This window comes from Lactuca virosa, chromosome 6, assembly GCF_052849685.1.
Source record: "Lactuca virosa cultivar CGN04683 chromosome 6, Lactuca_virosa_CGN04683_v6, whole genome shotgun sequence".
Classification (NCBI taxonomy): domain Eukaryota; kingdom Viridiplantae; phylum Streptophyta; class Magnoliopsida; order Asterales; family Asteraceae; genus Lactuca; species Lactuca virosa.
Window position 1 is genome coordinate 255,454,436 of NC_136431.1, and position 13,205 is coordinate 255,467,640.

The following is a 13,205-nucleotide window of genomic DNA, read 5'->3' on the forward strand; positions in this document are numbered from 1 at the left end:
TGACCTACCCATGCCAGGCCATTCTGGGGTGCTGACCAACCCTCCGGTCTATCACAATCGGCAACGGGGACTATTTCACCCCCTACCACTACAACATAGTAATTATCGTGTACATACTACTAAGCATACATGGGTACTAGCTACCCCCTTCAGTATCTTTCAACCGGTATCCGGGGACTATTTCACCCCCTACTACTACCACATAATAACATACCATGAACATACTGCTAGGCATGCATGGGTACTAACTACCCCTTCGGTATCTTGCAACCGGTAACCGGGGACTATTTCACCCCCTACTACTACTAACACATAACGTCATATCATGCTAACACATAAACATATCAGGTAGTAACAAACCTAGATGATTACCACAAAGGCAATCATCTACCAAACAACTCTACTAGTGGGCCGGCATTGTGGCCTTAGACTCACTTCTACTGGAAGGTAACTCACCTCACACTGCTGAAGTCCCGTAGACATAACCCCCAGCTGCTGGATGATAGATTCCCGAACTGTCAATATCAAAACATCACCCAATTAATAATTGGGTTCCAACACATAACCATAAATACATACTTGGGGGTAAATACTACTTTACCCCTAACTTAGCTTTATTCAAGCCCAAGGCCCAATCCAAAGGCCCAAAAGTCAACTATGAGTCAAAGCCCAACATATGGCCCAAGTTTCCAAATTGGGCCCAAACCTTTACAAGGTCTTACCATAAGGCCCAACCATTTAGTCCAGTCCAACATTCAACATTCTAATGGCCCAATATCACATAATCATAAAGTCCCAAACTATGGCCCATCTATGGCCCAATTTTCCAAATTAGGCCCAACTCCTCATATGGGCCTTATATCAAAGCCCATTAATTATTCTAGTCCATTTGCTTGATCTTGGATGTCCCATTAATAACCCAAGTGAAATTAGGTTTTCACATGAAATGACAATTAGGGTTAAGTGTTTCTCACTTAACCCATTAAGGACTTAATCCATTAAGTCCATCACTCTTCTAAATAAATCATATGGTGTGATTGGGCTTAATACATAATTCTATTCCAATGGCCCAAATGTGGGTCCCGATAAGTCCAAGCCCATAAATCCAATATTAGGGTTTTCTAAACCCTAATTAGGGTGTCCAATCCCATCTTAGCCCAATAGGCCCAAAACCAAATCCTTAAGCCCATTAGGGTTTTCCTTAGGTCAATTGGGGTTTATTACACCCATTAGTCACATGTTTGGGCTTTTGGGTCCATTAGGGCTTCATTGGTCCATTAGGGTTTTAGTCCTTTGTCCAAACATCCAACAAGCAATCCCAACACAACTAAGCACACCGCCACCCGACCAGCGGCCGGTGGCGGCAGGAGGCGGCAGCCACCACCTCACGGTGGTGGTTTTCAATTTCTTTCCATTATTCCATTTTTACAATTTACAATGAAAATACCAAAATAAACGCACACATACGCGCAACCACCCTCGTGGTGGCCGGCGGTGGCACGTGGCGGCAGCCACCACCCTATGGTGGTGGTGATGCATTTTCCGAGAATTCCAGCCATACACACACACATACTCACCAACTGCAACACCCCCAACTTCACGTCTTTTGCTCGGATAGGGAAACCAACCACCCGCCTGGCGGCGTATGGCGGCGGCAGCAACAACTCTTGCGATAACAGCCACCACCTCACGGTGGTGGCGGTGGTTCTGTTGATTCCCAGCCAAGAAACACGCCCATAACACCAAAACTTGCACATCCATCTCCGAATACGCACCAGCCCCGGCCACCCCTGCGGTGGCGTGAAGCAGACGAACGGAAAATGACAGAATATTCATCGGGACCCCACAGCGTCGCAGCACCGGGCAGAATCGGAGAAGGAGAGGAAGAATATGGCAAGGAGGTGGAAACTATCCGTCATCTGGAACCGCAGCAATGGGCCATGCTATCACAACCCTCCACTGCCCACGGCTGGATATCGGCGGCCGCTTGCCTTCTACGGAAACAGGCAACAGCGGAGCAGCAGCGCTACAGCGGCGGCGAACGGAACAACAGCAGCGACGATCCACAGCAGCCTCCTGACGGCCTTGCTTGCTTCCGACGTAGAGGTTGGCTCCGGCGACTTGGCTTCAGTGGTGGCGAGGGGGAAGGCAGACGTGGCGGCTGGAGATCTCTCGATGATGGCGGCTTTGTGGTCGGAGGAGCAAGGGTGGCCGGTGGTGGGAGGCATAAGCGGGAAAGGGGGGGTGACGGCTGCACATGGTCCTTAGGGTTAGGGTTTGCTTAAACATTTATACCCGACTCCACTCAAGAGTTTGCCATAATGGCAATAACAGTCCCTCCATGCCCCTTTTTATTCAAATGTAATCCAATATTTACTCTTTCAACCCTGGCTTTGGAATTCTTCTTCAAATTAAATCTGATAATTACCATTTAAACCCTCAGCATCAAAATCCTTTACACCATAGGTACAAAATTTACTATACAGCCCCCAATATCTTTATTATGACATAATCAGCCCTTCCACCTCATTTCCTTTTAAATTAAATCCAAATAATTACCACGGAGCCCCCTGTCTTCATAAATAATTATAACTGAGTCCGGAACTTACACTTTTAATCCTCAACTTCTAAATTATGCCAATTAGCTCTTCGAGACCACCCTTTGATACATAATTAATTATTTTAGGGCTACGATTCATTGATCAATTTATTTATTTATTTATTAAATAAACGAGGTGCTACACATAGCTTAGTGAGTCTCCCCATAAAACCAAATAACAACCATACAATGAACATACATTAAACATATAGTGGGCCCCGCCTTGTCATCGGTCCCCGCCCGACATCGGACCTCGTCCGGAATCGAGCTGAGCTCGATAAACGGGCCCTGCCCAACATACAATAACATATATCAAATAACCACATAAAGATGCAATAATCACATAGCATACAAATATCCATCAGGCCCCGCCCGGCATCGGGCCTTAGCCCGGAAAAACACATAAACACAGGCACATGCAAGAGTCACAAAGACAGCTAGCATACTAACAACATAACATTAATATGGGTCGGCATTGGTGCCTTCGACCCGCTAAACCCGGTAAGGAAACTCACCTCAAATATAGAAAGATAGTTGAATGGATCTCGGCTCCGAATATCGACTATACTCAACCCCCAAACATAAAAGATTTTCTTAAGTACAACACAAAATGCCCAAAAGCCCCTTATAGGTCAAACTTTTTCAAAGACTATAGTCAAAGTCAAAGTCAACGATCCGAATTGACCCAACTCGACGAGTTGTCCTTCAACTCGCCGAGTTTATCCATTAGTCTGTAAAGTTAGGAAGAAACTGATCCAACTCGCCGAGTTCATCCATAAACTCGCCGAGTTCGCCAGAAATCCAACATCTTAATCTATTAAGCCAACATTATCTAGACTAAGGGCTTCACAACTCAGATCTCAACTAAAATAACATCTAGAAGGGTAAAGTTTCCAACTTTACCCCTAAGAACCACCAAAATGGGTTCAACACCCAAACCCTAGGCTTAAAAGGTTGAGGGATTCATCATTAAGCACTTAATCACTAAGGGCATGGCCCCAAACTGCAGATCTGGCCTTAGAGGCTGAATGGCCACGTAAAGTTTCCAACTTTACACTTATGCATGACTAGGAGAAGCTCAAATGTTCCAAAAAGGGCCTAAGGAAGGACTTAATGAATGCATGAAGCCCTTAAGACCATAAAGTTGGCACCTTTATGCAAAAAGAGCTCATGAAGATCATAGATCTGAAAGAATAAACACTTGGGACTTCTACTTCCCCAACAACCACCTATCCATGGCTAAAAGCATGCAATCTAACCCAAGAAGAGATCTAAGAAAATATTAAGCAAGGTTAGAACAGTATACCAGAAATGTGTTGGAAATGGAGCAGAGAATCAAGATCTGAAAGCTCCTACTTGAACCACCACCTTGCACCAAACTTCTCTTCCTTCAATGAGCTTCAAACACACCAAAACACACCCACAATGAGCTCACAACACTCAAGGAGGCTCTAGGCTTTCGAGATTAGGGTTAGGGGCTATGGAGGCTAGGAATGAGGCCAACACCTGGGACTTAAGGTGTTTAAATGGTGTGCAAAACCCTAAAATTAGGGTTTCCTTCCCAGCTGCCAACTCGTCGAGTTGACTCATTAAACCTCGCGGCCAAAACATCTTCGACACGTCGAGTTGAGGCTTCCAGCTCGACAATTCCTCCAGGAAAAAAATACAAATAATTGGAAATAAATTCATACCAAAAACCAAGCGTTACACAAGTACATCGAGAAGACTCACCTTTCTAATGTAATCAAAAGTCAATGGCTCGCAAAACATGAGACAGGTGCTAAACGCCACCTATATCGCCACACAATATAAATACTTAGGCCAGCTTTCTAAAACTAGAAATTTGACTAAGAGTCAACGAGTCAAAAGTCAACCCTTAAAGTCAACGGTCAAAAATAAGGTCAAAATTACCTACAGCGGTCCTCCACGTTATGGCCTTCCTTGGCCACGTTGTGGGCACAAAGTGACAAAACAGTCGATGACTCCCCAATCGCCATGCCATGGCAGCCTAAGGCCACGTCGTGGGGACTGGTCTGAACAGCTCAAACGAGCTTAAATCATTTTCTTTCGATTTGAAGAGCTCCAAAGCTCAGATCTGATCCTTTCCATGGTCTTAATGGATAAAGTTTCCAACTTTATCCCTTAAGACATCCCTTTAAGTCTAGATCTAAATTCTAAAGTCCAAAAATGCAACTTAATGCATGGGACTAGGCCAATAAGCACTTAATCCATGAAATCTTCAAACCAAAACTTCTAGAAACACTTTAGGGGTCCTTTTGAACCCTAAAAATGTAAACTTTATGGATATGCATACCTCATGCATGTTATTCACATATTTAGGTCAAAGATGCAATAAAAACCCAACCTCAAGCTAAGACTCCAAATCACAAACATTTCCTATATCTATGAGATATAATGCTCTTGGGACATAGAGAAACCATAAAGTTGCAAACTGTATCTCTTCAGTCCACTCAAACCGCCTCAAAGGGACAATAATATGCCATAAAACCTAGATCTATGAAGAAATACAAGAAAAGGTGGACACTTTAGGACTTACAAAGGATCCAGAAGATGCACACAAGTGAAGGGGAGGTTTGCTTGTTGAATCAATGCATTAACTCTTCTTCTTCTTCCTTCAAATCCTCCAAGAACTTGCAAAAGTGAGCACAAAAGCTTCCCAGAGGGTTAGGGTTTGCAATGGATTCATTTGAGGGTGATGGAGGTTGAGGGTGGAGGAAATCATAGCATTAACTTCTTTTAAATAGGGCTTAAAGTCCGGAGATTAGGGTTTAGCCCAAAATGGTCGCCACAGCGTGGCCACTTAGTGTCATGGTGTGGCACCCAATTAAAACATGCGATCATCAATCAAATGGCCATGTCGTGGTGATGCCATCACTCTTTCGTGGCAACTCAGATTTCCATATATATATAAATAAATAAATAAATATATATATATATATATATATATATATATATATATATAATTTATGCCTCGGGATCCGGATGTTACAATGTAACTCGCTACCATACACCTCAGCGGTACCAAGACCGGTCCAAACATAGAATAGGTCCAGGGCGAAAAGAAAAAATGGGCCTCGAAAGTTATAAATATAATAAAATTTAATTTGAAAATAGAGACATTGTTACAAAATTCACTATTAATATTAAATAACACAAATATGACTACACCATTAAGAAAACAACTATTTTAACGAAAAATACGTCTCCTAGCATTTTTAGATGCAAAATCATTAATAATACTATCAAGATCAATTTTATCTTAAAATATCTTTCTCTATACATAGTATTGTCAAACCATTCAACCTTTCTTGTGACATCGATAGTTTTAGATAATTTTTTAATAACTTCATATTTGAAAAACTTCTTTCAACAGTGACAGGAATGGTTAATCAAATGTTATACGCAATAAAAGTATTTGAGTTTAAATGAAAGTATCATCAACTTTTCGTTTCTTCCTTTTTTGGCTTCCACATAAATGATTTTTAGGAAAAAATTGTCAATAACTAAACACTATTGTCTACTTAAAGGAAAAAATTACGCCTGATTTCTGATTTCTGGCTCAAAGTTATAGAAGCCTAATATCACATTCAATTCAAAGCAAGCTGCAACTGCAAAATAAAATCAGAAACAAACATCATAAAATTTAGAACTAGATTAAAACTTTTGATCAGAAATCTACAAAGATACTACCTTGTTAAGTAAAAAATTTGCACCGTAGAGGCTATAAAGAATCGACTCCAGTCTAATTTCCAAAAATCTGACATACAAACAAAATAAAAATAATACTATAAACTTTCAGCATTTGATCAAATATCAAGAAGACATGAACACGAATAAGAAATCAAATTTGAAACTGAAAATAATTGAAAAACAAAAGAATCAAGAAAAAACAAAAATAATCAATAGCTAACCTTATTTCCTTATCTCCTAATGATTGTCGATTCGACATGTATACTTTTAAATGTAGAGGGAATCTTTAGAAACTTTGGTTTTTACAAAAAAAAAATCTTCAATAAATGAGATTGACCCATCTATTTCAAAATGGGAAAATGATTTAAAATCACAACTAATAACACAAAACTTATTCTTTAGGTCACTAAACTTTTAATTGTATCCAATTAGGAAACTAAATTGTTATTTTTGTTTTAAAACACCAACAATTATGATTTTTATCGATTAAAATGGCAACAAACACCATCATTGTCTTTGCTATATCTAACTAAAAGCCTTTTGTAATCGTTTTTCTCAAACCGCAACTAATAACCATTAGCAACGCCATGTTGTTTTGTGATTTTTCCATTTTAATCAATAAAAATCTATATAGTTGAAGTTGTGGTTTGAGAAAATTGATTATAATTGGCTATTAGTTAGACGTGACAAGAACAATAATGGTGTTCGTTGTCATTTTAACCGATGAAAATCATAATTGCTGGTATTTTAAAACCAAAATAAAAAATTGGTTTGCTTATTGGATACAATTAAAAGTGTAGTAACCTAGAGGATTTTAAATTATTAGTTACCGATTTAAGTTATTTGTCACAATTATCAATGTCACTTGGACTTTTGGTTTTCAGGGACAATAAAATTTGGTGGATTTATCCCTCTTTACTTTTGCTTGTTCATTACCTAGATTACTTGAACCTCTTCTCATACGTGCTCAACATGTTACCAGCTCCGTGAACGATATGCTCAAAATTGGTGGCTCAGATGTGTTCTTGGATGGCAACAAAATTAAATTTAACATACTTTGTTATGATTCAATATTACATTACAAATTTACGAATTTTTCAAAATATATTAACTTGTGTCTTTACTGTAGAAAAAAACTATCAATTTTAGTATATTTAATTTTTTTTTTTAATTGAAAACAATGTTGAAAAAAAAACAAAGCGATTAACCACTTGTTTATATGAGTAATTAAGTAGCCGATAAAAAATCAGTTAAAGCATTATTGAATCTTATAACCCAATTTAATTATCTATCGCGACCCTCATGAAATTTTTTGTTCTCAAGATGTTCATAAAAAAAATGTCTTAATCCCTTTAGCACTAAGAATGTTGCTCAAATATGTGCAGCATTGTATTTAATAGTCATGAATCCCCAAAATTTTCTACCTGTTTAACAATTGTATAAAAGAGAACATCTACCAAAAATTACATAAACTAAGTTAGGACTTGATAGAAAAGCCACATTTCCTTGACTTTCTCTATTAAGTCAAAAAGAAACACTGACATATAACTTATCAGATTAAGTGAAGTCCTCATTAACATTAAGTACAAATTGATATCACTAATCATCCATTGATGAAAGCTTGTAAGAAGCTTCTGCTTGTGCTTCTTCCAATTTTGCAATAAGATCCTTCATGAAAGAAGTATTAGTTCCATGAGTAATGCGTAATACATCAACTGCTTGTGTAAGCGACTTAATAGCTTCATCAGTGTATCCAAGTAACCTGAAAATTTTATAAACTTCTTATTAAAATAAATGTTAAGGAAGTTGGATATATATACAAAAAAAAATAGTAATTTACTACTACAAAGTACAAACCATTCAAGCTTCCCACACGTATAATATTGCAACCCTCTTAAAGGATGGAATTTAGGGTACACTCCTGTAATTAAATAGAATACTCATGGTAAATGGATATTTTATTATTATGTAAAGTTTGATTATAATGATTATGGAAGATATTTTTGTAGTTGATAATGTACTTTCATAAACTGGGATAGTGAGTCTACAATATGTAAGTGCTTTCTTCCAATCTTGCAACTCCATTAATATCTGTAAAAAAAAAAAAAAAGTGTGACATTTATCAACTATTTAACTTCTTTAAAAAATATATGTATAAAAAAGATTAAATGCATTACTTTTAATAGAGTTTCCCTTGTACGCATTAGATTGATTGAAAAGGAATGACAAAGCTTCATTTGGAGTTTCTCAACCATTAAATACATGTCAAGCGCTTCCTTGTTATCTGAAATCTAATTAAGGAAGATTTTCAAGAAATGAAAAAAACAAGTAAAAGATATCCACATATTAATTACATAGAAAAAATTAAAGGATACGACAAGAGGAAAGTGCTACAGATGCCTTGTTTGACATTGTTTTTTCTTCACTAGCAATCTTTACAATTTCTTCTTTCTCCCTTATAATCCCACATTGTTGGCATTTAAATCCTTTACTTTCTGCAAACAAAATTATAAATAAATAAATAAAACAATATCAACACTATTAATACCATACCAAGATCACGAAGCAAGAAACCATTGCATGTGTGATTCTTGCATCTGTATCCTTCAAGAATTGCACTTTCTTCAATATCATCATGCTCACCCTTCAATCAAAAGCAATCCACTTTTTACTCATAATAACAAAATTTATGTACTTATAATAATAATACCAAATATCTTCCAACAAATAATGTAAATTACCAGTTTTATGCATCGGGGACAACTGCAGATGAAGAAGTATTGGTCTTTCAGAGCCTTTTGTCTAGTCATGGTGCTTCCTGCTGTCTCTATGTAACTTATCAATACCTTTATATATTATTATTATTATTATTATTATTATTATTATTATTATTATTAGAATAAATAATCTGATTCTTAAAAATAGAAGGATTGTAAGAAAAACATACCTCACTGCCTTTTGGTATTGTTTGCATAGCACGTACAGTTGCCATTCTGCCCTCAAATACAAGAACTGAATTTGGAGAGCAGCTGTAAAATCAAAGTCAATTTTTAGTTGATGTGAGTGAAGTTTCAAAGAAGAAAATACCATTTTTACCCTTGAAGTCACCTGTGATTTATAATGGAAATGACGGGATATAGTCCGGTTCCTAATGGTATCAGCTCACTGTCGCAAATTGTATGTGCATTGCATGCGAGCTGTATGTGAATGTGATTAAAATAATATTTATTATAAAATCATATAGAAGATGTTCTCATTTTGTTAAAAAATAGAAATGTTAAAAAATATCAGTTTGGGCATTTGTCCAATATGATTATACATCAAGATTCAAGGATGCATATCATATCATATAACAGCTATGTGGCTATTGACCCTCTATTACTTGTCCAAAATTAAACTTAAAAATAACAAGTAAACTCGTTATCTTTTTAACAAAATTTGGTTTTTAACAAGTAACCTCATTAAACACTTAACTTTGAAATAGGCACTTCACTTGAGGATAATTTTATGCAGTTTAAGAAGATTGTACCTTGGAGAAATTTTCTGCAATCTCTTTAATATTGAGAGTAGACCACTGGAGTATTATATTCACAAGACTTGCCATTTGTGCATACAACACCAACTGCATCTCTTCAACTTCCGAGATATCTTTATGAAAATGTGTCAAATTTAACAACAAAACCCCATTGAAACTTAGCATCACAATACATATATATACAGGGCAATACTCCATATACACAAGGATACGAGATACTAAATCTTTCACCAGATTGTAGTTGTCTGTCACACTAGTAGGAATAACCTGGCATTAATGCTAGTATTAAATATATATATATATATATATATATATATATATATATATACAGAGAGAGAGAGAGAGAGAGAGAGAGAGAGAGAGATTAACCTTTTCATTCTGCAACTTCCTGCGTAGGTAAAGTTTAACCATCAAACGTATAGAAGGTGTAAGAGATTTTATTCTATTTTTCTCCAGCTTGGCAAGAAGTTGGCATTCAAGTCTATGCACCTTCCAATCAGATGTCTAAAATGATCACCAATGAAACATTATATTAAGAAGAAAGATATGATGATTTAAAAAATGATGACTTAATGCAAGCAAATAGCAACATATTTTCATTTAGTTGTTTGTTATGGCATCCTAGACTATTGTACTTTGAAAACCTACCCAACTATAATTGGGTAGAATTTTTCAAAGTGAATGTCCAAATGAAAGAAAAAAGAACTTGATGAGAGAAAATTAAAAGTAGAAAGATGTAATAGAAAGAAATGAAAGTAGGATGTGATAATAAACAAAATTAATGGAAGTAGAATGGTAGATAACAACATGAAGCAAAATATACCTGGCACTTACTTCCACAATACCACACAACTTGACAAGATGAACATCTCTTCACATTACTTGATGTAAAACACCAATCGCATCTGGATTTCACTGGAGTTTTGTTTGGTACAGAAACATAAGGTTCTTCAGATAATATAATTTCTCCTGTAATTTAAGAATATAAATAGAATGATCAACATCCAACCCACACAAACCTGTTCTTAGTATCGTTTAATTGTATCGGTTTTGAGAGGAACCCATTTTGACCGGTTATCCAAACCACGATTGACCCATTTGCTAGCTACAACTGAGGGATGAAGGTTTAGAAATTGAGAGATACCTGGGGAATATTCTCGAGTAGTGAAGAGGCAGCGACCTTTCTCCGGAAGTGTCGAAACTGATAGACCATGGTCATGTAGCAGGAGCTTCTGCAAATCTTCCATAACGAGCAAGAGTAGGCACCCAATTCGCACAGAAGACGGCAAACAGAGAGAAACCAACAAAACCCTTTCAGTCCTGTGATATATCAATTTATAATTAATACAATATTAAAAAAATAACAACTCAATTTTATTTACATATATTAAACCTAACAAATGTTATGTATTAGTTATTAGTTATTTTTTCAAACATACATCACTAAATATTTAATATAAATAATAATTAATAATAAATAAAAATTAACAAATATTGGAATCTAAAATATAATTAAAAAGTTCAAATAAAACAAAAGTAAAAGAGTAGGGGATAGATGGACAAAAATATTATATGGTAAATGCGCACACCCCAATATGAGACGTCCCAAGATCGATCCCTGCCATGCTGATTTCCCTAAAGCGCCTGTATTTTTCTCTTCGATTGATCAAGAGCGGAGTTTCAATATTTCATTTTGGGCGACCGAAAATATAATTTGTATAAAAATTGGTGAACAGGGGCCATAGTCAAAATTTTATATTTTTGGATTAAATATGTATAAAGGTAAAGATCCGCCCTGGAGTTGATGTGGGGCCACTTCACGTGCCTCATCATCCGAATTAACAAATCATGCACACGTTAAGCGCCATCTCTACTAATGACCAGCAGGTTACCTTCTTAACCGGCAAAAATGATAAAAGTGAATAAAAAGTTGCAAACTTTCGGTTTTAATGAACCTAAAAATCATCAAATGGTAAAAGCTACAATTTCTTGAAAATGTAAAGGTTTTTATGGCATTAGCCCTACATAAAAATAGACAAAACTGCAAAAACGGTCCCTGTGGTATGCATTTTTTGAGGGTTTTAGTTCAAACTTCGACTTTTTTGGCTTCATGGTCCTTTTGAGCTAGTTTCCTTACGTTTTTAGTCTCTATGAATAGTAAAATGACTGTAATACCCTTTGAGTATTTATTTTTAATTTTTCTTTCATTTCTTTTTAAATCTAATACTAATATATTTATTTTAATTATTCATAAATTAAGAAGGGGCTCTCTCTCTCTCTCTCTCTCTCTCTCTCTCTCTCTCTCTCTCTCTCTCTCTCTCTCTCTCTCTCTCTCTCTCTCTCTCTCTCTCTCCAAGAGTTCTTCTTCTTAAAAAATACACAACATTCAAGTTGTTAACTACAGGAACTAAAAACCCTCAAATAAGTTCAATATTTCTTAATCATAAAAACTTAAATGATTCACAGCTTCAATAAACACACATAATAAATGACTAATCAGATGAAAAAACGAGATGAATTTGTTTTCACTTTATTTCAAATGCAATCATAGACTTTTGAATTCAAGATTATAAACCGAAAAGAAACTAAAAACCCGGATAAACCCAAACCATCGAGAAATCGACCAAATAACAAACCAAGATGAATTTAAGCTTTAACTGCAACCTGCTACATCAAATCCATCACAAAAACTAAAATTAATCCAAATTGCTAAACACTGGATTGAAATATCAATCCCGGAAAAAAAAACAGATGAAATCAATTTCCAAGAACAATTGCCCAGATTGAGAAGTCGATTATATAACTAAACCCAGATGAAATTAGTTTCCAATAACAACTCACAACATCAAATTCGTGTTCAAGGACATACGAGGCAGGAGTGTACGATTTGCATCAGGTTAAGATGCAAGAAAGTTAAACTAAGAACAGGGGCATGTTTATGTAAAGATATTTGAACCCTTCTTGAACCTGATGTGTATGTCGACTGGCACAAGGATACCCCAAAAAAAGATATTTGTAGGTTTCTGTAAAGAAGATGATGATCAAGGGAGAATAAGTTGAACTCTATAATGATCAGTGTAGTAGGGAAAAACTTTTCTGATACATAGAAGCGCACCTGAGGACCACATCTTCAACTGCCCTTACCTTTGAACTTCAATTAATCAGTGTATCAAGGCAAAATCATGAAGAGGAGGAGTCATATCACTAAAGATAAGATATGATTTGAACCCAAACCAAATGGTAAGTTGGGTTGAACCTCGCCTTCAACCTCTAATAACCACCAGTCGCACCTCTGTATTCGAACACCCAAAACCACCATCGATCCTTCACATCTGCTACTACCATCTACCTTGAACCAAC

General features: G+C 36.3%; 1 protein-coding gene across 3 annotated transcripts; it reads right to left on the reverse strand.

Annotated features, from left to right (window-relative positions):
* Positions 1–7,675: 7,675 nt before the first annotated feature.
* On the reverse strand, positions 7,676–11,167 carry SDG37 (SET domain group 37). 3 transcript variants are annotated; one of them, XM_079054359.1, is made up of 14 exons: positions 10,990–11,167; positions 10,669–10,814; positions 10,215–10,349; positions 10,058–10,112; positions 9,840–9,958; positions 9,419–9,507; positions 9,258–9,339; positions 9,052–9,156; positions 8,885–8,954; positions 8,686–8,805; positions 8,488–8,594; positions 8,332–8,401; positions 8,168–8,231; positions 7,676–8,072 (listed from the first exon to the last, which is right to left on the reverse strand). In XM_079054359.1, exons 1-14 carry the CDS (start codon positions 11,090–11,092, stop codon positions 7,910–7,912), a joined length of 1,428 nt encoding a protein of 475 aa, XP_078910485.1. In that variant the 5' UTR covers positions 11,093–11,167; the 3' UTR covers positions 7,676–7,909. The 3 variants fall into 3 exon arrangements, with proteins under 3 accessions (XP_078910485.1, XP_078910484.1, XP_078910483.1); XM_079054358.1 differs by having other exon boundaries at positions 8,864–8,954; XM_079054357.1 differs by having other exon boundaries at positions 8,864–8,954; positions 9,840–10,112.
* Positions 11,168–13,205: the final 2,038 nt, after the last annotated feature.